The sequence below is a fragment of the Somniosus microcephalus genome, chromosome 3 (assembly GCF_052327205.1).
Source record: "Somniosus microcephalus isolate GS21.2 chromosome 3, FLI_Smic_1.0, whole genome shotgun sequence".
Classification (NCBI taxonomy): Eukaryota; Metazoa; Chordata; class Chondrichthyes; order Squaliformes; family Somniosidae; genus Somniosus; species Somniosus microcephalus.
The window spans coordinates 365541410-365569149 of NC_140989.1; the positions used below are offsets into that span (position 1 = coordinate 365541410).

The 27740-nt window shown below is 47.2% G+C and overlaps 1 protein-coding gene across 3 annotated transcripts in view; it reads right to left on the reverse strand.

Moving 5' to 3' along the window:
* The window catches only part of LOC147122401 (mucolipin-2-like), a 72951-nt gene that overhangs the window by 38891 nt on the left and 6320 nt on the right, over positions 1-27740 (reverse strand). For 2 of the 3 annotated variants that reach the window (XM_085983531.1, XM_085983530.1), the window contains exons 2-4: positions 24470-24689; positions 7040-7213; positions 5840-5993 (exon numbers count right to left, since the gene is read on the reverse strand). In XM_085983531.1, the coding sequence (XP_085839657.1) occupies positions 5840-5993; positions 7040-7213; positions 24470-24676 (535 nt within the window). In that variant the 5' untranslated portion in view covers positions 24677-24689. The remainder of the gene's footprint in view (positions 1-5839; positions 5994-7039; positions 7214-24469; positions 24690-27740) is intronic. The other variant, XM_085983532.1, reaches the window with a different exon arrangement.

The following is a 27740-nucleotide window of genomic DNA, read 5'->3' on the forward strand; positions in this document are numbered from 1 at the left end:
GCCACGCACAACTCCAACTCCATCATCAAGTTTGCTGATGACACTACCGTTGTAGGCCTGATCACAGATGGCGACGAGACAGGCTACAGGGAGGAGGTAAGAGCTCTAGCAGAATGGTGCAAGTACAACAGCCTCTCCCTCAACATCAGCAAAACAAAGGAGATGATCGTGGACTACAGGAAGTGGCAGGGGGAGGGACACACCCCAATCTACATCGAAGGGGCTGAGGTGGAGAGGGTCAGCAGCTTCAAATTCCTGGGTGTATTCATTACGGAGGACTTAACGTGGTCCCATCACATCGACGTCGTAACGAAGAAGGCATGCCAACGCCTGTTCTTCCTCAGGAGACTGAAGAAATTTGGAATGGCCCCCCAGATTCTCACCAACTTCTACCGGTGCACCATCGAGAGTATCCTGTCCGGCTGCATCACTACCTGGTATGGCAACTGCACCGCCATAGACCGCAAGGCTCTGCAGATGGTGGTGAAAGCTGCACAACATACTATAGGAATTAAACTACCTGCTGTGCAGGATATCTACCCCGAGAGGTGCCGGGGGAAGGCCCTGAGAATCATTAAAGACGCGAGCCACCCCAGCCACAACCTCTTCGCCCTGCTCCCATCCGGTAAGGGATACCGAAGCATACGGTCTCGTACCAGCAGGTTTCGAAACAGCTTCTACCCCCAGGCCATAAGACTCATGAACGTATAATTTATTATTATTTATTATTGTTGTTTTTATTTATTATTACTGTATTTCTATTAGTATTTTTATCATTGTTATGCCATATTTATTCCAATGTCGGGAGGACTCATAAAAATCAACATTTCATTGTGCAGTACACACGTATGCTGCATATATGACAAATAAAATTGAATTGAATTGCTGTACAATTTCGGTTTACGCAAGAAAAAATATATTTCTTCTTTTCAGTTTCTCTCTTTGCCTCTTCTGAAGGTGCTGGGAGACAGTTTCATAGAGATCTTCCAGCACCTTGCAGGAGTGTCCATTGTCCACGTGAGAGTATCAGCCGGTGATTCGATTGTGGGTGTACTGTGGACAGGCCGGAATTCCGACCTCGTGTTCACACACTTGCAGTTCCACCAGGGGTCACTAGGTAAACAGTAGGGGCAGGAAACGGGTCTGATTTTCACCCCGCCCCCCTCTCCCTGGCCTATGGGCACTGAAGGCAATTGTAGCCCCTTTACTGCCACTCCAGCAAGAATCAGCTAACTCAGCACAGATCAGGCGTGGTACCTTGCCCAAGATTCTAACGTGCTGAAGAACTATAGCATGTTAAACAAAGGTGTCTGTAAGTCGGACGTCTGCTGTAAAGACAGTACAGGAAACTCTTTGGTATCCGGCACTGACGGGACCGGCGTGTTGCCGGTTGATCAAAAATTCCGGATGACGGAGAGGGTTATCTACCGAGGCTATTTTTAACAAAGAAAAATAAAAAAATCAAGAAATGTGCAGTATACAGTAATTGGGTACTCACCTACAGAATGTTGTGTTAAATGGATGGTGGAAGATGCTTGATTAAGTACAGTACTGCCAGTTGAGGGTAATGCAATGCAATGACTACCAGCAGCGTGGGAGACACACAGTACCCCTGTAAAATGGCGGATCAGAAGAGACTCCCGGCAGTGCGGGAGAGTCAGACTCCTGTTACAGGGGTATTGAGGTGTTCCGACTCCCGACAGCGCCAAGAAGCCGAGTAGTGTCAGTTTGGAGAACTACCCCCACTGACTAACTCGGCCACCGCGGGAGACTCGGACTCGGCCACATTGCCGGTTATTGAGGTGTTGTTTTCGGAGTGAGAATTTTTCCGGTTAATAGAGAATTCCGGATATTTAGGTGCCGTTTAAACGAGAGTTTCCAAGGAAATAGCAAACTGAGCACAAAGTGCATTACAACAACTTGCATTAATATCGCGCCTTTAACTCTGGAACAGTACCCATGGATTGGAGGGTAGCTAATGTAACCCCACTATTTAAAAAAGGTGGTAGAGAAAAAGCGGGGAATTATAGACCGGTAAACCTGACATCGGTAGTGGGGAAAATGCTAGAGTCCATTATAAAAGATGTAATAGCAGAGCACTTGGAAAACAGTGACAGGATCGGACAAAGTCAACATGGTAAATCGTGCTTGACTAATCTACTGGAATTTTTTGAGGATGTAACTGGTAGAATAGATAAGGGAGAACCAGTGGATGTGGTATTTGGACTTTCAGAAGGCTTTCGATAAGGTCCTGCATAAGAGATTAGCGTGTAAAGTTAAAGCACATGGGATTGGGGGCAAGGTATTGACTTGAATAGAGAACTGGTTGGCAGACAGGAAGCAAAGAGTTGGAATAAACGGGTCTTTTTCCGAGTGGCAGGCAGTGACTAGTGGGGTACCGCAGGGATCGGTGCTAGGACCCCAGTTATTCACAATATATATTAATGATCTAGACGAGGGAACTAGATGTAATATCTTCAAGTTTGCAGACGACACAAAGCTGGGTGGGCGTGTGTGCTGTGAGGAGGATGCAGAGAAACTCCAGTATGATTTGGACAGGTTGGGCGATTGGGCAGATGCATGGCAGATGCAGTATAATGTGGATAAATGCGAGGTTATCCACTTTGGTGGCAAAAACAGGAAGGCAGATTATCTGAACGGCAATAGATTGGGAAAAGGGGAAGTGCAACGAGACCTGGGTGTCCTTGTGCACCAGTCGCTGAAGGTAAGCATGCAGGTACAGCAGGCGGTTAAGGCGGCAAATGGTATGCTGGCCTTCATAGCAAGAGGATTCGAGTACAGGAGCAAGGATGTCTTGCTGCAGTTGTACAGGGCCTTGGTGAGACCACATCTTGAGTATTGTGTGCAGTTTTGGTCGTCTTATCTGAGGAAGGATGTTCTTGCCATGGAGGGAGTGCAGCGAACATTCACCAGACTGATACCTGGAATGGCAGGAATGACGTATGAAGAGAGATTGGGTCGATTAGGCTTATATTCGCTAGAGTTTAGAAGAATTAGAGGGGCTCTCATTGAAATTTATAAAATTCTAACAGGACTAGACAGACTGGATGCAGGAAGGATGTTCCCGATGGCCGGGGAGTCCAGAACCAGGGGTCACAGTCTAAGGATAAGGGGTAAGCCATTTAGGACAGAGATGAGGAGGAATTTCTTCACCCAGAGAGTGGTGAACCTGTGGAATTCTTTACCACGGAAGACAGTTGAGGCCAATTCATTAAATATATTCAAGAAGGAGTTGGATATATTTCTTAAGGCTAAAGGGATCAAGGGCTATGGGGAGAAAGCAGGGACAGGGTACTGAATTTGGATGGTCAGCCATGATCTTGTAGGAATTGACGAATTCCTAACTAATAACTGAGGTCGACTCAGGAGATCAAACAGGTCTTTAATGTAAAACTAAACGAGTTCAAACAATTTGATGAGATCGATACAGGAGAACCACGAAAACAGGTCTTAACAAGATGGAGATTCCATGAGGACTGCTTCGGCAGTCACGTGGTTTGCGATGTGACGTCATCGCGTTTGCCCGCGTTTTCCCGCGCTCTTAAAGGGGCCACACCCCGTGCATACAAACACTATATACAAAACAAAGTAATGTCTAACACAATGGTACAGGCTTAGGCTGGTGTTAGAACATCATTAAAGGGAATTATATACAATTGCCCAGAGTCATTCAGTGGCTCCGCCACAATCTCACTGAATGGCGGAGCAGGCTTGAGGGGCTGAATGGCCGACTCCTGCTTCTATCTTCTATGTTAATGTAGGAAAACCTCTCAAGGCGCTTCACAAGAGCAATTATCAGTCACATGAGGAGGTATTAGGACAGGTGGTCAAAGATGTAGATTTTAAAGGAGAGAGAGGCGGAGAGGTTTAGGGAGGGAATTCCAGAGCTCGGGGCCCAGGCAACTGAAGGCACGGCCGCCAATGGTGGAGCGATTAAAATCGGGGATGTGCAAGAGGCCAGAATTTGGAGGAAGCCAGAGATCTCGGAGGGTTGTAGGGGGGTTACAGAGATAGGGAGGGGGTGAGGCATTGGAGAGATTTGAAATCAATGATGAGAATTTTAAAACTGAGGCGTTGCCAGACTGTGAGCCAAACGTAACACGTGAACAAACCAGTGTGTCTACTGCAGTAGCTATTAAATTATCTATCTCATTTATTGCGTCATTTACCTGCGGTGCTAATATAAAAAAAAAAACTTTATTACCAAGCAGTCTATTAAGGGATCTGGATGGTTTTACTCCACATTAGTTACATGATGAACTCTCAGCAAATACGCCAACTCTCTGCGTTCCCCCAGCGCGTCATCATTTGTGTTCCCCAGCACGTCATCCCTTGTGTTCCCCCAGCGCGTCATCGTTTCCGTTCCCCCAGCGCGTCATCATTTGTGCTCCCCAGCGCGTCATCCCTTGTGTTCCCCCAGCATGTCATCGTTTGCGTTCCCCCAGCGCGTCATCCCTTGCGTTCCCCCAGCGCGTCATCGTTTGCGTTCCCCCAGCGCGTCATCCCTTGCGTTCCCCCAGCGCGTCATCATTTGTGTTCCCCCAGCGCGTCATCATTTGTGTTCCCCCAGCGCATCATCATTTGTGTTCCCCCAGCGCATCATCCCTTGTGTTCCCCCAGCACGTCATCCCTTGTGTTCCCCCAGCGCGGCATCCTTTTTTGAGTCAAATCAGGTACAGGAAGAGAAAGAGAGAGAGAGAAAGAAAGATTAGATTGAGAAAGAGAGAGAGAAAAAAAGGGACAGAAAGAAAAAGTTTTAACATAAAATTTATTTATATTTTTAAAAAATCTAACAATAATTAAAAGCTGAAGGAATGAGACTCCACGGTTTCAATTGTTCCCTTTCTGAGGTTGAGCGGCATTGCAGGAACATAATTCTCCTCATTAAAAAGATCCTTTCGCTGTTAAGTACCAGCCCTAACTTTCCACGGCGAGTTTAATGGGTAATTAATGCGAAAATGCAGCAACTTCGTGAAACTCACGGGGAGGTTGGGGGCGAGATGCCGTTTTCGCGAGGCTAACGGCGGAGCGGCGCAAATCGTCCAGCGACTTGTGGCGATTTACAACTCACGCCGTATCTCTTCCCCGCCACATATTGTCAGGCGATTTACACAATAATAGTGGCGAGCACCGTTAAACTCGCCAATGTTGCCGGGGGGATGGTGGGGGGGTGGCCGGGTTGTAGGGAGGGGGTTGGAGGGGGAGGAGAAGGCAAGAGGGATCTGCAACTGAAGGGAGCTTTGCATGACCAGAGAATGCTTGGTACAAACGAGAGGCCCATTTACAGATAGCCCCTAAAACCATTCTGAACACCACCACTTCAACCAATGTACAAACAAAAAAATGTCAGAAACAAATATAATCGAGGGCCTCCCTTATAAGATTCTGAGGGGGATTGACAGGGTAGATGCTGAGGCTGTTTCCCCTGGCTGGAGAGTCTAGAACCAGGGGTCACAGTCTCAGGATAAGGGGTCGGCCATTTATGACTGAGTTGAGGAGAAATTTCTTCACTCAGAGGGTGGTGAATCTTTGGAATTCTCTGCCCCAGAGGGTTGTGGATGCTCAGTCATTGGATATATTCAAGGCTAAGATCGATAGATTTTTGGACTCATGGGGAATCAAGGGATATGGAGATCGGGCAGGAAAGTGGAGTTGATGTCGATGATCAGCCATGATCTTACTGAATGATAGAGCAGGCTCGAGGGGCCGAATGGCCGACTCCTGCTCCTAATTCTTATGTTCTTATATCCTCTACTGATAATAAATCTACAAGTAAATGAATGCTCTTCAGAACAATCCAATCTTTTTTTCCTCTTACCTGTTTCAACTTTTGGGTCGACTGTCAGTTTGCCACTTGAGGGCACAGGTATACCCTTCATATAAAGCTGCTTACAGATTTGCAACGCTGTCTTATTATTCTCATCTGGGTGGTAACCGTAATTCCCGATAGCCATCCTCTGTAACTGCAAGTACTTGGAGGGAAAGTGTACGTAATTAAATATTTATAGTGAACAGTGTATGACAAAATATTAAAAACCAGAATACAATGTTCTCCATTCTCTCCTGAAGGCACCTTCTCCTGATCACTCACACAAAATGACCATTCATATCAGCTCCCAGGCCGCGAGTGTCAGCAGGCTATTCCATGCAGATGGCACTGTTAGTGAAGGGTTAATCAAATGGGACTGCTATAAGAACATAAGAATTAGGAGCAGGGGTAGGCCATATGGCCCCTCGAGCCTGCTCCGCCATTCAATAAGATCATGGCTGATCTTCGACCTCAACTCCACTTTCCCGCCCCATCCCCATATCCCTTGATTCCCCTAGAGTCCAAAAATCTATCGATCTCAGCCTTGAACATACTCAACGATTCAGCATTCGCAGCCCTCTGGGGTAGAGAATTCCAAAGAGAAGTTATTGACCGCTCCTTATATTAAGTTCTCGTAGCTTTTCAATTGTAACTGATCTCACTAACAGTTTGATTATCCCTTTGATAGAGTGGGGAGGCCAGTGTCCTGGGGCCAATATTTGTCCCTCAAACAACATCGCTAAAAAAGACGATCTGGCCATTATCACGTTGCCGTTTGTGGGAGCTTGCTGTGCGCAGATTGGCTGCTACATTTCCAACATTACGACAGCGACTACACTTCAGAAAAGTACTTCATAGTCTGTAAAGCACTTTGGGACGTCCTGAGGTCGTGAAAGGCGCTTTCTTTTCTATTAGCCCCTTACTTGTCAGCGGATGTACGGATCATCAGCCCAGGCTTTTAGTCGCTAATCCCATGACCTTGGTTTGGTTGTCATATTACATATCTCAGAAGAAGTCCTGACAGCTTAACGCTGGTATTACACACCTCTAGATGGCGTTATAATTTTTCGGGTCCATGTTCAATCAACCATCTTTTTTAAACAACTGCGAAAACTGATTGAAATGCATCACACTTTAAACATTCGTTCCTTAGGAAGATCTTAAAGACATATAAAACAAGCGATGATTAGCACTGCGTTGAGCGAGTACCTGGTTAATAGCATAAAACATGCTGTCGTACACTTCCTGCTGAGTATATACGACAAAGGTGTCATCGTTATCATCTGAGCCTTGGTATCCATTGAGGAAGAGATGTTTAAAAGCAACAGAGTTTCCCTCTTTGAATGACACAACGAGTTGGTTACTCAGACCAAAGAGAATCAGCTGAAAGAGAGACCATGATCATTGTTCAAAGTGTCGAGACATTCATGGATTTGTTCAAGTTTGAAACTTAGACATTCCCTTAGCGCACCCCCCTTCCTCCTCCCAGCACTCCTTGCCCGCTTAGATAAGGTTCCATGGCAGTGTCTGCTCTCCAGAACCTTGACTAAGTTATTACTCATGATTTATAGAGTGATGTACTTGTTCTATAGAAACATAGAAACATAGAAGATAGGAGCAGGAGTAGGCCATTCGGCCCCTCGAGCCTGCTCCGCCATTCAATGAGATCATGGCTGATCATCCAAACTCAGTACCCTGTCCCTGCTTTCTCCCCATATCCCTTGATCCCTTTAGCCTTAAGAAATATATCCAACTCCTTCTTGAATATATTTAATGAATTGGCCTCTACTGCCTTCTGTGGTAGAGAATTCCACAGGTTCACCACTCTCTGGGTGAAGAAATTCCTCCTCATCTCTGTTCTAAATGGCTTACCCCTTATCCTTAGACTGTGACCCCTGGTTCTGGACTCCCCCGCCATCGGGAACATCCTTCCTGCATCTAGTCTGTCTAGTCCTGTTAGAATGTTATGTTTCAATGAGATCCCCCCTCATTCTTCTAAACTCCAGCGAGTATAAGCCCAATCGACCCAATCTCTCCTCATACGTCATTCCTGCCATCCCAGGTATCAGCCTGGTGAATCTTCGCTGCACTCCCTCCATGGCAAGAACATCCTTCCTCAGATAAGGCGACCAAAACTGCACACAATACTCAAGGTGTGGTCTCACCAAGGCCCTGTACAACTGCAGCAAGACATCCTTGTTCCTGTACTCGAATCCTCTCGTTACGAAGGCCAACATGCCATTTGCCTTCTTAACCGCCTGCTGCACCTGCATGCTTACCTTCAGCGACTGGTGCACAAGGACACCCAGGTCTCGTTGCACTTCCCCTTCTCCCAATCTATTGCCATTCAGGGATGAAAGTCTGGTAAGGGACAACAACACCAACTTGCCTTTCTATGGTGCCTGTAACGTAGTGAAACGTCCCAAGGTGCTTCACAGGAGCGATTATCACACTAGACACCGAGCCACACAAGGAAATACCAATACAGGAGGCCAAAAACTTGGTCAAAGAGGTAGGTCTTAAGGAGCGTCTTAAAAGAGGAGAGAGAGGCGGAGAGGTTTAGGGAGGGAACTCCAGAGCTTGGGGCCCAGGCAGCTGGAGGCACGGCCGCCAATGGTGGAGCGATTAAATCAGGAATTGGAGAAATGCAGAGATCTCGGGGGGTTGTAGGGCTGGAGGAGATTACAGAGATAGGGTGGGGCGAGGCCATAGAGGGATTTGAACACAATGAGAATTTTAAAATCATGACGTTGCTGGACCGGGAGCCAATGTAGGTCAGTGAGCATATGGGACCGAGGTGGGAGAGGGGGTGGGGGTGGGGGGAGTATCCTAGACTGGTCCAATCCTGTCCTTATCTGAGATACACACATGCACATTTCCAGCAGGAATAGTTGGATTATGATCTCAAATGAAGCGGATTCCCTCTCCTTCGTTATTCCTTGCCGAGTGACACTCAGGAGCAACCATATTGCCTTCTCTTCAACCCACGACAACATTAGGGACTTCGAAATGCTCACTAGGAACAGGAGCAGGCCATTCAGCCCTCCAGCCTGTTCCACCATTCAGTTAGATCACTGCTGATCTGTACCTCAACTCCATTTATCCACCTTTGTTCCACATCCCTTGATACCCATACCTAACAAAAACCTGCCGCTCTCAGTTTTGACATTTTCAATGGATGCAACATCCACATTTGGCGGTACCAGTTCTTCCTGATTTCGCTCCTTAAATGGTATCGCTGTAATTTTACGATTATGCGAGATTAGCCGGTGGTCGGGGAGTCTAGAACCAGGGGTCACAGTCTAAGGATAAGGGGTAAACCATTTAGGACAGAGATGAGGAGGAATTTCTTCACCCAGAGAGTGGTGAACCTGTGGAATTCTCTACCACAGAAGGCAGTAGAGGCCAATTCATTAAATATATTCAAGAAGGAGTTAGATATATTTCTTAAGGCTAAAGGGATCAAGGGATATGGAGAGAAGGCAGGGACAGGGTACTGAATTTGGATGATCAGCCATGATCTCATTGAATGGCAGAGCAGGCTCGAGGGGCCGAATGGCCTACTCCTGCTCCTATCTTCTATGCCCTCTAGTTCTGGATTCCCCCATCAGAGGAAATAATTTCTCTGTATCAACCCTACCGAATCCCTTAATCATTTTGAAGACCTTGATTAAATCACCCTTCAACCTTCCAGACTCAAGGGACGACAAGCCAGGTTATGCAACCTGTCCTCATAATTTAACCCTCTGTGATATCCGAGTAGTAAGGTCAGAAACTGAGAGAAGCGAGATCTTAGGAACAAAACCCAACTGTTTATTACACGGTGTAGCAGAGGAACATATTTTACAGGCTGCAGGCAAAGCACTCAATTTCTTACTGCACGATGGTAAGATGGAGGATTCACCTCTGAGTCATACCCATAATGCAATGCCACATTACCTTAATAACTGGTGTACCAGGACATTGAGTACATGACCCATTACCTTAAATACTGGTGAATGTGAAACCTTACTCTTTGGCTCCATCTGGTGGATAACTTAAACATTACATCCCAGATTACTATATCCCTTCCCTCTTAAGTTGAACATTAATTTCTTAACAACATTCTTAAAAAAGTCCCATAAGCAAACTCCTTTAACGATAGTCCATACTGAACGAATCTAGCAGGTCGTTATCAATCTCTCTGGCGGCTTGTGAGGCCTTGGTGAATGTCTTACAGTCAAGTCCCTGCTTGGTTGTGGTAGAGCCACCTGCTGCTCCTGAGCAGTACTCAGAGTATCTGACTCTGCTACGATGGTTTCCTCTTGACTAAGGGGTCCAGGTGGAACTGGCTCTGTTCGCGGTGGTGGTACCACCGATGCATTTGGATAACTGGGGGCCAACTTGTCCTCCAACATCTCCTCTGGGACCTCCATTTCGATTTCCCCTGGTCTGGACAGTATCTGATCTACATGTCTGCGTACTACCTGACCAGTTCCCACCATGACCGTATATGATACTGGACCGGTCATTGAGTCTATGACGCCAGGAATCCATTTTGGACCATAACTGAAATTCCTGGTAAGGACTGCATCTCCTTTTCCAAAACTGCGGCTCTTTGTCCTTCTGTCCTGGTTCTCCTTTTGTTTGATTTGTCGGTTTTCCACCTTCCTTTTTAGATCTGGGTGAACCAGGTCAAAAGTGGAGCGTAGTCGACGTCCTAACAACAGCTCAGCAGGAGAGAGTCCTGTGGTAGATTGAGGTGTTATTCTGTAGCTGAACAGAACTCGTGACACCTTGGTTGCCAAACTCCCTTCCGCACTTTTTGTCATCATCTCCTTAAATGTTTGTACGGCTCTCTCCGCAAGTCCATTTGAAGACGGATGATATGGAGCCGAGGTCACGTGCACTATGCCATTGTTTCTCATGAACTCTTTTGTTTCTGTACTCACAAAACACGTGGCATTGTCACTTACTACGATCTCCGGTAGCCCTTGATTACTAAAACTCCTACGCAGGCAGTCTATAGTAACAGTAGATGAAGCAGAATTTACAGGATACACATCCATCCATTTGGAATGTGCATCAATGATTATGAGGAACATCTTTCCCATGAATGGACCCGCATAATCTACATGTAATCTTCTCCATGGTTTATCTGGCCACTCCCAGGGGTGGAGAGGAGCCGCTGCTGGTGCCTTCCTGTGTACTTGACAAGTGCTGCATGTCTTGACTAGATTCTCTATCGCCTCATCTAGCTTTGGCTTACTCTTTGGCTCCATCTGGTGGATAACTTAAACATTACATCCCAGATTACTATACCCTCTAAGCCCCGGTAGCTTTCTGGTGAATCTTCGCCGAACCCCTTCCAAAGCCAAATATAGCTTTCCCGAGGCTCGGTGCCCAAAGCCGAACACGGTTGGGGAGTGAGGGACTGGCAGAGATAGTGAATAAGGATTTGGCCACAGTGTTCATAGGGAGTGGATATTGGGATGGTAGAACCACCAGAAGTAGATGTAAAACGGTTAGTGGAGGTTGTTATACAACGAGAGATGGTTCTAAAGTTACTCAAACTTACGATAGGCGGGATATTGCCAGGACTGGGGAATTTTAGCTATGAGGAAAGATTGGAGAGGCCGGGGTTGTTTTCTTTGGAACGGAGGAGGCTGAGGGGAGACTTAATTGAGGTGTATAAAATTATGAGGGGCCGAGATAGAGTGGATAGGAAGGACCGATTTCCCCCAGCAGAGAGGTCAATAACCAGGGGGCAGAGATTTAAAGTAATTGGTAGAAGGATTAGAGGGGAGTTGAGTAGAATTTTATTCACCCAGAGGGTGGTGGGGGTCTGGAACTCACTGCCTGAAAGGGTGGTCGAGGCAGAAACCCTCATCACATTTAAAAAGTATTTGGATATGCACTTGAAGTGCCGTAACCTACAGGGCTACGGACCAAGAGCTGGAAAGTGGGATTAGGCTGGGTAGCTCTTTGTCGGTCGGCGCAGACACGATGGGCCGAATGGCCTCCTTCTGTGCCGTAAATTTCTATGATTCTATGATAGAAATCACTGGGACCTGGTGAGAAAACCCTGAAAAAACAAGTTGGGAAGAAATAGTGGGAGCGCTGACCAAAAGTCTGGGGAAAGAGAAATTGTGCTGGAGGATGTGACTCCCTTCCTCGAAACAAAACGGAGGAAGTGACTATCCAACAAACTAGAGGCCAGTTAGTCTTACTTCTGTTGTTGATAAAGTACCAGGCTTGGAATTTGTGCAGAATTACGGCCCGTTGCTGGGCGGACAAGAAACAGTTCTGTCGGCCCCCAGGCTTTCACAGCATCATACAATCACAGAATGGTTACAGCACAGAAGGAGGCCATTCGGCCAGTCAAGCCCGTGCCGGCGCTCTGCAAGAGCACCTCAGCTACCGGAAGTGATGACGGATCAAACTTCTTTACCCAGAGAGAAGTGAGAATGTGGAACTCGCTACCACAGGGAGTGGTTGAGGTGAATAGCACAGATACATTTAAGGGGAACTGGATAAACACACGAGGGAGAAAGGAATAGAAGGATATGCTGATAGGGTCAGGGTCAGATGAAGAGGGGTGGGAGGAGGCTGGTGTGGAGCACAGACCCCGGCATGGACCAGTTGGGCCGAATGGCCTGTTTCTGTGCTGTACGTTCGATGTAAAATGAATAGGCTTAGTTTAACACCAGAAGCAGGGGAGGAAAAGGTCAGTGAAATTGTGACTGCGGTCACAGAGAAAAGCAGAAGTGATTAAGATTGGTCGCACAAAAGGAACTCATTCGTTTATGGAGAGCCAGTTGCTGAAGGAAACAGATGGCCAACAAAAATAGCGCATGGGGGGTGGAGGGGAGAGAAGGGGGGGTGGAGGGGAGAGAAGGGGGGGTGGAGGGGAGAGAAGGGGAGGTGCAGGGGAGAAGGGGGGAGAAAAACAACTTGCATTTCTATAGCGCCTTTCACGACCTCAGGACGTTTCAAAGTGCTTTACAGCCAATGAAGTGTAGTCACTGTTGTAATGTAGGAAATGCGGCAGCCAATCTGCGCCCAGCACAAAAAGGCATATGGGATCCTTGGCTTTATCAATAGAGGAATAGAATGCACTAACAAGGAAGTTCTGCTAAACCTTTATATAACACTGGTTAGGCCTCAGCTGGAGTATTGTGTCCAATTCACAGAAATCACAGAAACCCCACAATGCAGATAGAGGCCATTTCGGCCAATCGAGCCTGCACCGACACATATCCCACCCGATCCCCGTAACCCCTACACCAACACATATCCCACCCTATCCCTGGGCACCGCACTTTAGGAAGGATGTCAAGGCCTTGGAGAGGGTGCGGAGGGGATTTACTAGAATGTTTCCAGGGATGAGGGACTTCAGTTGTGTGGGGAGACTGGAGAAGCTGGGGTTGTTCTCCTTAGAGCAGAGAAGGTTAAGAGGAGATTTAATCGAGGCGTTCAAAAATCTTGAAGGATTTTGATAGAGTAAATAAGGAGAATCTGTTTTCACTGGCAGAAGGGTCGGTAACCAGAGGACACAGATTAAGATGATTGGCAAAAGAACCAGAGGGGAGATGAGGAGAATGTTTTTACAGCGAGTTGTTGTGATCTGGAATGCACGGCCTGAAAGGGCGGTGGAAGCAGATTCAATAAATTTGCAGGGCTCTGGGGAAAGAGCAGTGGGAATAATTGGATAGCTCTTTCAAAGAGGCACAATGGACCGAATGGCCTCCTTCTGTGCTGTATTGTACAGGGCCTTGGTGAGACCACATCTGGAGTACTGTGCACAGTTTCGGTCTCCTTATCGGAGGAAGGATATACTTGCCTTGGAGGCGGTGCAACGGAGTTTCACTTGATTAATTCCTGGGATGAGAGGGTTGTCCAATGAGGACAGATTGGGTCTACACTCACTGGAGTTTAGAAGAATGAGAGGTGATCTCATGGAAACACACAAGATTCTGAGGGGGATTGACAGGGTAGATGCTGAGAGGTTGTTTCCCCCTGGCTGGCGAGTCTAGAACTAGGGGGCAGAGTCTCAGGTTAAGGGGTTGGCCATTTAAGACTGAGATGAGGAGGAATTTCTTCACTCAGAGGGTGGTGAATCTTTGGAATTCTCTGCCCCAGAGGGCTGTGGATGTTGAATCTTTGAGTATATTCAAGGCTGAGATCGATAGATTTTTGGACACTAGAGGAATCAAGGGATATGGCGATCGGGCGGGAAAGTGGAGTTGAGGTCGAAGATCAGATCGGCCATGATCTTATTGAATGGCGGAGCAGGCTCGAGGGGCCGAATGGCCGAGTCCTGCTCCTAATTCTTATGCTCTTACGATTCTATGTAATCCAGTACTATAATTGAGAAAGCCCTTCAATCTTGCTCCTCAATAGTCAGCTGTGGCTCAGTTGGCAGCACACTCGCCTCTGAGTCAGAAGGTTGTGGGTTCAACTCCAGGGACTTGAGCACATAAAGCTAGGCTGACACTCCAGTGCAGTGCTGAGGGAGTGCTGCACTGTCGGAGGTGCCATCTTTTGGATGAGACGTCAAAACGAGGCCCCATCTGCCCTCTCAGGTGGATGTAAAAGATCCCATGGCACTATATCGAAGAGGAGCAGGGGAGTTATCCCTGGTGTCCTGGGGCCAATATTTATCCCTCACCCAACATAACAAAAACAGATTATCTGGTCATTATTACACTGCTGTTTGTGAGAGCTTGCTGTGCACAAATTGGCTGCCGCATTTCCTACATTACAACAGTGACCCCACTCCAAAAGTACTTAATTGACTGTAAAGCGCTTTGATGCAGCCGGTGGTTGTGAAAGGCGCTATAGAAATGCAAGTCTTTCTTTCAGTAGGAAAATAAAAGGCTGTAATCTAAAACCTATGCTTTTCTTTTATACGTAACTTTTGTGCACAGCGCTTCTTTTCTTGTCTTTCTTAGCGCTGCGGGAACTTTGCTAAATCGCAACTACATCTTTTGAAAATTCCAATCAGATTCTCGGATTCGAACAGCTACAGGCTATCAGGAAGGCCAATGGAATCTTGGCTTTTATTGCGAGGGGGATGGAGTATAAAAACAGGGAAGTCTTGCTGCAGTTATACAGGGTATTGGTGAGGCCACACCTGGAATACTGCGTGCAGTTTTGGTTTCCATATTTAAGAAAAGATATACTTGCTCTCGAGGCGGTTCAGAGAAGGTTCACTCGGTTGATTCCGGAGATGAGGGGGTTGACGTATGAGGAAAGGTTGAGTAGGTTGGGACTCTACTCATTGGAGTTCAGAAGAATGAGAGGCGATCTTATCGAAACATATAAGATTGTGAGGGGGCTTGATCGGGTGGATGCGGGGAGGATGTTTCCACTGATGGGTGAGTCTAGAACTAGGGGGCATAATCTAAGAATAAGGGGCTGCCCTTTCAAAACTGAGATGAGGAGAAACTTCTTCACTCAGAGGGTAGTAAACCTATGGAATTTGCTACCCCAGAAAGCTGCGGAAGCTGCAACATTAAATAAATTTAAAATGGAGATCGACAGTTTCCTAGCAGATAAGGGAATTAGGGGTTACGGGGAGAGGGCAGGGAAGTGGACGTGAGTCTAGATTCAGATCAGCCATGATCCTATTGAATGGCGGAGCAGGCCCGAGGGGCCGTATGGCCTACTCCTGCTCCTACTTCTTATGTTCTTATGTTCTTAACTGAAACTCCCAAAAGCAGTTACTGGGACTCCGCGGATTCGAATAACGATTGAGCACGTTTGAGAATAACTGGCCGTCATACCCGACATATCACACCATCCGTGCCTGAAAGCGGCTTGGCTCCTCCCTCAAGCTTTGTGGACAAAGACAAACCTTAGAGCATTCGTATCAAGTTAAGCTTGGGAGAAGATTTTGGCCATATCTAGTTTTCTTTTTAAATAAACAAAAACCTGCACCTGACTCGTGACCGAATGAAAGGAAACTCTCCAAAGCTAAAACAAGCAGAACCGCTTCATTTTTGACACAGTGTTTACCTCAAGTCCCAAGGCCCTGGTCCTCATGGGTGGCTATGGTGGTGTAGTCCTTATGTTACTGGACTAATAATCCAGAGATTGTCAGTTCAAATCCCACCATGGCAGTTTGAGAATTTGAAATCAGTTTTTTTTTTTAAAAACACCTGGAAATATACAAAGCTGGTCCCAGTAAAAGTGACCAGGAAGGTTGGCGTAATGTCCTTTAGGGAAGGAAACCTGCCGTTTTCACCCGGTCTGGCCTATGTGTGACTCCAATCCCACACCATCGTGGTTGACTCTTAACACCCCTCCTTAAACATTCACTCCCTCCACCACCGGCGCACCGTGGCTGCAGTGTGTACCATCTACAAGATGCACTGCAGCAACTCGCCAAAGCTTCTTCGGCAGCACCTCCCAAACCCGCAACCTCTAAAACCTAGAAGGACAAGGGCAGCAGGCGCATGGGAACGCCAGAACCTCCAAGTCACACACCATCCTGACTTGGAAGCATATCACCGATCCTTCATCGTCGCTGGGTCAAAATCCTGGAACTCCCTCCCTAACAGCACTGTGGGAGCAACTTCACCACACGGACTGCAGCGGTTCAAGAAGGCAGCTCACCACCACCTTCTCAAGGGCAATTAGGGATGGGCAATAAATGCTGGTCTTGCCAGCGACGCCCACATCCCAGGAACAAATCCCAATGCGTTAGAGAGGGTGCAGAAAAGATTTACGAGAATGGTTCCAGGGATGAGGGACTTCAGTTACGTGGATAGACTGGAGAAGCTGGGGTTGTTCTTGTAGTGTATGTACCTTTAAGAGAGAACTACTTTTACAGCTCCTGTATACTGTAGTACCGGCAGTGACCACACCTGTATATAAGCCCTGAGCAGGCATCTGTACTGTTAGTTATTAGACTACCCTCATCCAGTAAACACCTGTTGATTGTTGATCTGCAGTCTCCGTCTATTTATTGAAGAACACCATACCTTAAGATTCGCGGATTTAATAGTGGCGACGAGGTCGATTCAAACCTACCTGCAACTCTGCATTTCCTCCCAAGGATTCGCTCCTGGAGGACAGTGGAAGAAAGTCGAGGCCAGAAGCACGGGCGTCGACCACGAGCAACCGCCCAGTCATCCGGCAGAGAGTGAGCATCGCAGGGGAGGCTGTTGAGAGCTGGGCTTGGTTCTCCAGCCACGACGATCCAGCAACAGGCTGGCAACAGATACAGCGCAGACCCTTCCCGGACAGCGGCGGCTGGAGCCGACCGACGGCACAGAAAAGGCCGAGCAGCGTCGATGGGGTAAGAGAGAGGGTAAAGCGCACAGGGCGCAGCCGGGGGGTTGAAGACCGAGCGGCGTCGACGGAAAACAAAGAGAGAGGGTAAAGCACAGCCGGGGTTCTAGGGCTGAGCAGCATCCACGGGGGAAGAAAGGAAGTGCGGGAGACGCCATTTGAGCCACGGAGAAGAAGGGAGAGCGCGGGAGACGCCATTTTTGAAGCCACAGTGGAGAAGAAGGGCGAGTGCGGGAAGAAAGGGAAGCGCGGGAGACGCCATTTTAGCCAGTCTAACCACACCCAGGGATGCCGAAGAGTGGCAGTGTCACAGCGTTCGACAATGAAGTCGAAGATTGGGCGACATATGTGGAACGCATTGAGGTGTACTGCAAGGCGAATGAAGTGCCAGATGCCAGGAAAGCACTGGTTTTGTTGAATTCCATGGGTGCAAAAACGTATGGCTTACTGCGAAACCTAATAACCCCAGAGAAGCCAGTGGATAAGGATTTCGAAAACATAGTGAAAATCCTACAGGACCACTTAAACCCCACACCGCTGCTGATAGCAGAAAGATTTAAGTTTCACAAAAGGAACCAGCATAAAGACGAAAGTAATGCTGAGTATTTAACGGAACTGCGCAAGCTATCGAAACACTGCCAGTTTGGAATGGGACTAGCAGATACGTTAAGGGACAAGTTTGTGTGTGGGCTTCAAAGTGAAGGAACCCAGAAACGGCTTCTATCAGAAAAGGATCTTACGCTGGACAAGGCTTTCAGCATGGCAGTATCACACGAAGCAGCCGCACGGGGCGCTGCAGAGATACAACGGAGACCGCAAGAATATGGCACCAATGAAATGTCATATGGAGCAGGGAAGTGTTATCGCTGCGGCAGAACAACACACGACCAGAAGGATTGTTGGTTCAAGGACCAAGTGTGCAGACAGTGTGGAAAAGCAGGACACATAGCAAGAGTCTGCAGGTCGGGGAAGAAAACCAGCAGCAAGAAATCTCCACAGAAGTACAAAAAGGTACATAAGGTGACGGAGAGTAGTTCAGACGAACAGAAAAGTGATACAGACTCCGGAAGCAAGGCGCTGGGTTGTCTGAAACTACATAATGTAATCAAAATGGAGGATCACCAGACTATCTGGGTCACGCTCAAGATAGACGGAGTCCAAGTGAAAATGGAATTAGACACAGGATCAACCCTAACAGTCATAAACCGAAGGGACTACAAGCGGCTATTCTCACATATACCCTTGAGAGATACAGAGATTGTCTTGAAGACGTACACGGGGCAAAAAGTCTACCCCAAAGGAAAAATAAGGGTGAACGTGATATACAACGGCCAGGAAATACCAAAAATGGACCTATATGTATTGCCAGATGGAGGACCACCACTACTAGGACGTGAATGGATCCGGAAGATACAATTAGATTGGCATTCCACACAGGCACTGACGGTAGAGGCCAAAAAGAATGACGACGTCACACCTGGACGACTGTCGAAAATGCTAACTGACGCACAAGAAGTGTTCCAGGAGGGACTTGGAACACTAAAAGGCATAACAGCGACGATTAAAATAGAGGAAAATGCAAGCCCAAAGTTTTTTACGGCCAGACCGGTGCCTTATGCGATCCGCCCAGCCGTCGAAGCAGAGCTGAAAGGTTTGGAACGTTCAGGAGTACTGTCTAAAGTGGATTGGAGCGAGTGGGCTACACCCATCATTCCTGTAATGAAGAGGTCGTTGAGTAATACGCCTGGGGAACCAAAGAAGGTTCGCATCTGTGGGGACTTTAAGGTGACAGTGAACCCAGTCCTTCACACGGTACAATATCCGCTTCCGCGGATTGAAGATATTTTCGCCTCGCTATCTGGAGGAAAATGCTTCACTAAGATTGATCTGGCCCAGGCGTACCTGCAAATGGAGGTAGAAGAAGCCTCGAAACAATACCTCACGATCAACACTCACAAAGGTCTCTACCAATACAACCGGCTGGTGTTCGGGGTAGCATCGGCTCCGGCTATTTGGCAAAGGGCAATGGATCAAGTCCTGCAAGGGATTCCAGGGACCCAGTGTTATTTGGACGACATCCTGGTCACGGGCGAAAATGACAGTGATCACCTCGCCAATCTGGAGCAGGTGCTCATTAGATTGAAGGGATATGGGCCCCGAGCTAATCGCCACAAATGCGAGTTTTTCCAGAAGCAGATCTCGTATTGTGGCCACGTTATTGATGAAGAGAGGTTACATAAGTCCCCTGAAAAGATTGAGGCAGTAGTCAAGGCTCCAGCACCAGAAAATGTGTCACAACTGAGGTCGTTCCTCGGGCTGGTGAACTACTACCATAAGTTCTTACCAAATTTGTCTACAGTATTACACCCACTGAACACCCTACTGCAGACGGGGGTACCATGGAAGTGGAATGACGAATGTAAACGAGCTTTACAGAAGTGCAAAGAATTGATCACATCAAAAGAGGTGTTGGCCCATTTCAACCCAGCACTACCAATTCGGTTGGCGTGTGATGCATCACCCTATGGCATTGGAGCGGTGCTGTCGCACAAATTCCCAGACGGGTTGGAGAGGCCAGTAGCCTTTGCGTCTCGGTCACTAACCTCAGCCGAGCGCAACTACGCGCAGATTGACAGGGAGGCCCTCAGCCTAGTACGGGGAGTAAAAAAATTCAACCACTATCTGCATGGGCAGAAGTTCACCTTGTTGACTGACCACCAACCACTTGTCTCCATCTTTAATCCAAAGAAGGGCGTTCCGGTGATGACTGCGCAACGGCTACAAATATGGTCCCTTTTTCTAGGGGCGAACCAATATGAAATAGAGTATAAGGACACGAAACAGCATGGAAAGGCTGATGGGCTATCACGCCTGCCACTGCCTACTGCGGAGCAAGCACCAGCAGTGGACCCTGTCGAAATATTTTATTCGATAATTGAACGCTTGCCAGTAACTAACGCGGATATAGAGGAGACCCGAAATGATCCGACACTGTCTCGGGTATATGAGTTGACAGTGAAGGGATGGCCAACACATGGCGACTCACTGTTGCCAGCATTCTCATCCAGAAGAGAACAGCTGTCGGTATGCCAGGGGACCTTGATGTGTGGATCCCGAGTGGTAATTCCACCCAAGTTAAGGGAGAGAGTGCTCAATGAGCTTCACGAAGGCCATCTGGGAGGGGTGAAAATGAAAAGCCTTGCTAGGGCTTATGTGTGGTGGCCGGGAATCGATCAACAGATCGAGGACCTAACACAGAACTGCTCAGGATGCCAGAAGGTCCAAAATGCACCACCACATGCCCCTCTACACCCATGGGAGTAGCCCTCCTCTCCATGGCAACGGGTGCATATTGATTTTGCTGGTCCATTCATGGACTCAATGTTCTTAATAGCAGTGGATGCGCACTCGAAATGGCCTGAGGTGATCAAAATGTCCTCCACCACTACAGAGAAAACGATTGCAGTCCTATGGACCATATTTGCCAGGAACGGCTTGCCAGAGCAGATTTGCTCCGATAACGGACCACAGTTTGTGTCCAAAGAGTTTCAGAAATTTATGAGAAGGAATGGGGTAAGGCATTACACATCCGCCCCGTATCATCCAGCCACTAATGGATTGGCTGAGAGGTTCGTACAAACCTTTAAAAAGGCAGTAAGGGCCATGTGCGATGACGATATTCCACTGCAGCATAAGGTGGACAATTTCCTGTTAGTCTACAGAAATGCAACATATGCAGTTACCAACCAGACCCCGGCCATGATGTTCTTTAACCGAAGGTTGAGATCTCGTCTGGATTTGCTCAGACCAAATGTGCGAAGAAATGTTGAGAATAAGCAATTCCAGCACATCAATGAGAAGCCGACAAGGAGCTTCAATGTAGGACAACCAGTCTTGGCCCGCGACTACCGAACAGAGAAATGGCAACCCGGAACGATATGCACATGGCAGGGGCCACTAATGTACACAGTGGATGTCGGGGAGAACATTGTGAGACGCCATGTCGACCAGATCCTAGCGTCACAGGAACGAGTCAACCCCATGTCTCGCGTACCTGGTGATGAACCCGACATACCGGTAGCATCTACCCCAGAAACAGTAGCATCGGAAACTGATGAACTAACCGAAGACAGGGGGCCAGAATCGCCTCCGCACCAAGAACAAGACACTCAGGAAAGGCGCTATCCAGAAAGGATCAGGAAGCCGCCCCAAAGACTGAATCTATAAATGGACTATTTCAGTTAATGTGCATGTTAAAAGTGTTAACTGTTATTTGAATGTTATGGGTACTGTTAATCTAAAAGGGTTGTTCTTGTAGTGTATGTACCTTTAAAAGAGAACTGCTTTTACAGCTCCTGTATACTGTAGTACCGGCAGTGACCATACTTGTATATAAGCCCTGAGCAGGCATCTGTACTGTTAGTTTTTAGACTACCCTCATCCAGTAAACACCTGTTGATTGTTGATCTGCAGTCTCCGTCTATTTATTGAAGAACACCATACCTTAAGATTCACGGATTTAATAGTTCTCCTTGGAGCAGAGAAGGTTGAGAGGAGATTTGACAGAGGTGTTCAAAAATGGGTCTAGACAGAGTAAAACATAAAAAACATAGAAGATAGGAGCAGGAGTAGGCCATTCGGCCCCTCGAGCCTGCTCCGCCATTCAACGAGATCATGGCTGATCATCCAAACCCTAGCATCCGGTCCCTACACCGACAGCCATCCCACCCAAGCCCTATCCCCGTAACCCCACGTATTTAATCCCCCCTAACACTAAGGGTCAATTTTTTTTATCATGGCCAATCAACCTAACCCGCACATCTTTGGACTGTGGGAGGAAACCGGAGCACCCAGAGGAAACCCACGCAAACACGGGGAGAATGTGCAAACTCCACACAGACAGTCGCCCGAGGCCGGATTTGAACCCGGGTCCCTGGCGCTGTGAGGCAACAGTGCTAACCACTATGCCACCGTGCTGCCCTTAGATAGAGAGAAACTGTTCCTGTTGGCGAAAGGGTCGAGAACACAGAGGACACAGATTTAAGGTGATTGGCAGAAGAATTAAAGGCGACACGAGGAGAAACATTTTTACACAGCGAGTGGTTAGGATCTGGAATGCACTGCCTGAAAGGGTGGTGGAGACAGACTCAATCGTGGCTTTCAAAAGAGAATTGGACAAATACCTGAAGGAAAAAAAATTTGCAGGGCTATGGGGAAAGGGCGGGGGAGTGGGACTAACTGAAGTTCTCTCGCAGAGAGCCGGCACGGGCTCGACGGGCCTCCATGGGTGCTGTAACCATTCTATGACGATTTTAAAAAATGGTGCTGCGAAGCCATGGCTCAAGAAGAAGGTTCACCCCCACCTTTTCAGGAGCAACTAGGGATGAGCAATAAATGCCAACCTTGCCAGAATTGCCCACATCCTAAGAATATTTTTTTTTTAATCGTGTCATTTGCACTTCCTATATCAGGTGCTCATTGCAATGCTCTGACATTGAAGATTAGCAACAAGATCTCGGTTACCGATGACATCATTTGCATGATCACCTTCCCTGACATATTGCCAGTTCCTTCTTAAAAGGCCACAAGTGAATGAAAAGCAGGGGTGGGAAAACTTCTAACTGTTGCATCTGTAACAGGCGGTCAGGGGTAATTGAAAGGATTTAGGTGATTTGCTGTGCTCACTCTGGCCCAATAATTGCCCTACTTTCTTACAATCACTGTTCAGTACCAAGAAACTATGAAGTGAAGCAAGACAGCTCACATATATCCTCTTGGCTGTTTACAATCGCAGGGTCTGCGACTTGGCACTTCTGTCAGAGGTGTCGTCTTTCGTCAAACCGAGGGTCCCGTCTGCCCTCTCAGGTGGACATAAAAGATCTCAGCGCACTATTTCGAAGAGCAGGGGAGTCCTGGATAATATTTATCCCTCAAACAACATCACGAAAACAGATTATCTGGTCGTTATCACTTTGCTGTTTGTGGGAGCTTGCTGTGCCCAAATTGGCAGCCGCGTTTCTTACATAGAAACATAGAAGATAGGAACAGGAGTAGGCCATTCGGCCCCTCGAGCCTGCTCCACCATTCAATGAGATCATGGCTGATCATCCAAATTCAGTACCCTGTCCCTGCCTTCTCCCCATACCCCTTGATCCCTTTAGCCTTAAGAAATATATCTAACTCCTTCTTGAATATATTTAATGAATTGGCCTCTACTGCCTTCTGTGGTAGAGAATTCCACAGGTTCACCACTCTCTGGGTGAAGAAATTCCTCCTCATCTCTGTCCGAAATGGCCTACCCCTTATCCTTAGACTGTGACCCCTGCTTCTGGACTCCCCGACCATCGGGAACATCCTTCCCGCATCTAATCTGTCTAGTCATGTTAGAATTTTATAAGTTTCAATGAGATCCCCTCATTCTTCTAAACTCCAGCAAGTACAAGCCCAATCGACCCAATCTCTCCTCATACGTCATTCCTGTCATCCCAGGTATCAGCCTGGTGAATCTTCGCTGAACTCCTTCCATGGCAAGAACATCCTTCCTCAGGTAAGGTGACCAAAACTGCACACAATACTCAAGATGTGGTCTCACCAAGGCCCTGTACAACTGCAGCAAGACATCCTTGTTCCTGTACTCGAACCCTCTCGCTACGAAGGCCAACATACCATTTGCCTTCTTAACTGCCTGCTGCACCTGCATGCTTACCTTCAGCGACTGGTGCACAAGGACACCCAGGTCTCGTTGCACTTCCCCTTCTCCCAATCTATTGCCATTCAGATAATAATCTGCCTTCCTGTTTTTGACACCAAACTGGATAACCTCACATTTATCCACGTTATATTGCATCTGCCATGCTTCTGCCCAATCACCCAACCTGTCCAAATCATCCTGGAGTTTCTCGGCATCCTCCTCACAGCACACACGCCCACCCAGCTTTGTGTCGTCTGCAAATTTGGAGATATTACGTCTAGTTCCCTTGTCTAGATCATTAAAATATATTGTGAATAGCTGGGGTCCAAGGACCGATCCCTGCGGTACCCCACTAGTCACTGCCTGCCACTCGGAAAAAGACCCGTTTATTCCAACTCTCTGCTTTCTGTCTGCCAACCAGTTCTCTATCCAAGTTAATAACTTGCCCCCAATCCCATGTGCCTTAACTTTACACGCTAATCTCTTATGCGGGACCTTATCGAAAGCCTTCTACATTACAACAGCAGCTACACTTCAAAAGTACCTCATTGGCTGTAAAGCGCTTTGGGGCGTCCTGAGGTCGTGAAAGGCGCTACAGAAATGCAAGTCTGTCTTTCTTATAGGTAGGAACATGAAGTACAGTTATTGGAGTCAACAGTGTTTTTTGTTACCTGTGTCGTTACCATGACAATTTTCAAAATTTGCAAGCAAAGCTTCCAAGGAAATTGGCGCCTGGCTCTGTATTTTTCACACGGGCTCATGAAGAAATAGTTTAGGTCCTCTGTCAGGCTCCTCTCTTCATCTGTCGCGTCCGCACTCTGGATAGGAGTAAACTGAAAGTCCGTCGCCTGGTCCAAGGAGAAGTTGTTGGCCGACATGCCCAACTGTTCCCTGCGAAGAGTGTCAAAACAAAAGTGTCGGTAGGACCATAGAAACAGGAGTAGGCCCATTCAGCCCCTCTAGCCTGTTCCGCCACTCAATGAGATCATGGCTGATCTGTATCCTAACTCCATATACCCGCCTTGGCTCCTAGCAATGTTTCAGGTCACAGACCCGTTTCTCTCTCCACAGGTGCTGCCTGGCCCGTTGAGTGTTTCCAGCATTTTCTGTTGTTATTACTGTTCCATAACCCTTGGCTAGCAAAAATCTATCGATCTCAGATTATTAATTGAGCTGGAATCTACTTACTTTTCGTGGGAGGGAGTTCCAAACTTCTACCACCCTTTGTGTGAAGAAGTGTTTCCTAACTTCTCTCCTGAATAGCCTGGCTCGGATTTTAAGGTTAAGTCTCCTTGTCCGAGACTCCAACTCCCCCCCACCGACAACCTTTGTTTTAAACAGCTTTAAAATGAGGAGGAATGACTTGGGCTCCCTCAGAGCAGCTCGGAGACCAGCAATCTCCTGCAGGTCCGCTTTTTATTCTATGCAAAATTGCAAATGTGAGCTACGTGCGGTGAATGCTAAAATTTGCAGGATGTCGTGACTCATCAAGTCGCCGATTCTCAATATTCGTACTAAAAGCCAAAACACAGAGACCTTGAGCCTGACCCTTAAAAGATTTCTTTCACGTGCGGACTTTCACGTCTGCTTTCCCTCTAGAAATCCTCGCGCTCTGTTGACAAATGGCTTTTTTATTAAATTGAATATTCTCATTGAAACATACAAGATTCTGAGGGGGATTGACAGTGTAACATAGAAACATAGAAGATAGGAGCAGGAGTAGGCCATTCGGCCCCTCGAGCCTGCTCCGCCATTTAATGAGATCATGGCTGATCATCCAAATTCAGTACCCTGTCCCTGCCTTCTCCCCATATCCCTTGATCCCTTTAGCCTTAAGAAATATATCCAACTCTTTCTTGAATATATTTAATGAACTGGCCTCCACCGCCCTCTGTGGCAGAGAATTCCACAGGTTCACCACTCTCTGGGTGAAGAAATTCCTCCTCATTTCTGTCCTAAAAGGCTTACCCCTTATCCTTAGACTATGACCCCTGGTTCTGGACTCCCCGACCATCGGAAACATCCTTCCTGCATCTAGTCTGTCCAGGCCTGACAGAATTTTATAAGTTTCAATGAGATCCCCTCTCAATCTTCTAAACTCCAGTGAGTATAAGCTCAATCGACACAATCTCCCCTCATACGTCATTCCTGCCATCCCAGGTATCAGCCTGGTGAATCTTTGCTGCACTCCTTCCATGGCAAGAACGTCCTTCCTCAGGTAAGGCGACCAAAACTGCACACAATACTCAAGGTGCGGTCTCACCAAGGCCCTGTACAACTGTAGCAAGACATCCTTGTTCCTGTACTCAAACCCTCTTGCTATGAAGGCCAACATACCATTTGCCTTCTTAACCGCCTGCTGCACCTGCATGCTTACCTTCAGCGACTGGTGTACAAGAACACCCAGGTCTCTTTGCACTTCCCCTTCTCCCAATCTATTGCCATTCAAATAATAATCTGCCTTCCTGTTTTTGCCACCAAAGTGGATAACCTCACATTTATCCACATTGTAGTGCATTTGCCATGTTTCTGCCCAATCACCCAACCTGTCCAAATCGTGCTGGAGTTTCACGACATCCTCCTCACAGCATACCCTCCCACCCAGCTTTGTGTCGTCTGCAAATTTGGAGATATTACATCCAATTCCCTCGTCCAGATCATTAATATATATTGTGAACAGCTGGGGTCTTAGGACCGATCCTTGCGGTACCCCACTAGTCACTGCCTGCCACTTGGAAAAAGACCCGTTTATTCCAACTCTTTGCTTCCTGTCTGCCAACCAGTTCACTATCCAAGTCAGTACCTTACCCCCAATCCCATGTGCTTTAACTTTGCACGCTAATCTCTTATGCGCGACCTTATCGAAAGCCTTCTGAAAGTCCAAATACACCACATCCACTGGTTCTCCCTTATCTATTTCACCAGTTACATCCTCAAAAAATTCCAGTAGATTAGTCAAGCATGATTTACCTTTTGTAAATCCATGTTGACTTTGTCCGATCCTGTCACTGCTTTCCAAGTGCTCTGCTATTACATCTTTTATAATGGACTCTAGCATTTTCCCCACTACCGATGTCAGGCTTACCAGTCTATAATTCCCCGCTTTTTCTCTACCACCTTTTTTGAATAGTGGAGTAATATTAGCTACCCTCCAATCCATGGGTACTGTTCCAGAGTCTATCGAGTTCTGGAAGATGACCAGCAATGCATCTACTATTTCTAGGGCCACTTCCTTAAGTACCCTGGGATGTAGATTATCAGGCCCTGGGGATTTATCAGCCTTCAGTCCCATCAATTTTCCTAACACCATTTCCCTACAAATACTGATTTCTTTCAGTTCCACCCTTTCATCAGGCTCTATGTTCCCCGGCATCTCTGGGAGGTTATTTGTGTCCTCCTTTGTGAAGACAGAACCAAAATATGCATTTAGTTGGTCTGCCATTTCTTTGTTCCCCATTATAAATTCCCCTGATTCTGACTGCAAGGGACCTACGCTTGACTTCACCAATCTTTTTCTCTTCACATATCTATAGAAGCTTTTACAGTCAGTTTTTATGTTCCCTGATAGCTTACTCTCATATTCTATTTTCCCTTTCTTAATTAATCCCTTTGTCCTCCTTTGTTGAATCCTAAACTGCTCCCAATCCTCAGGATTATTGCTTTTTCTGGCCAATTTATATGTCCTCTCTTTGGATCTTATGCTATTCCTAATTTCCCTTGTTAGCCACGGTTGAGTCGCCTTTTTTGTTTTATTTTTATGCCAAACTGGGATGAACAAATTCTGTAGCTCATCCATTCGGTCTTTGAATGTTTGCCATTGCCTATCCACCGTCAACTCTTTGAGTGCCATTCCCCAATCAATCCTACCCAACTCGCTCCTCAGACCATCATAGTTTCCTTTATTTAAATTGAGGACCCTCGTCTCCGAGTCAACTACTTCAT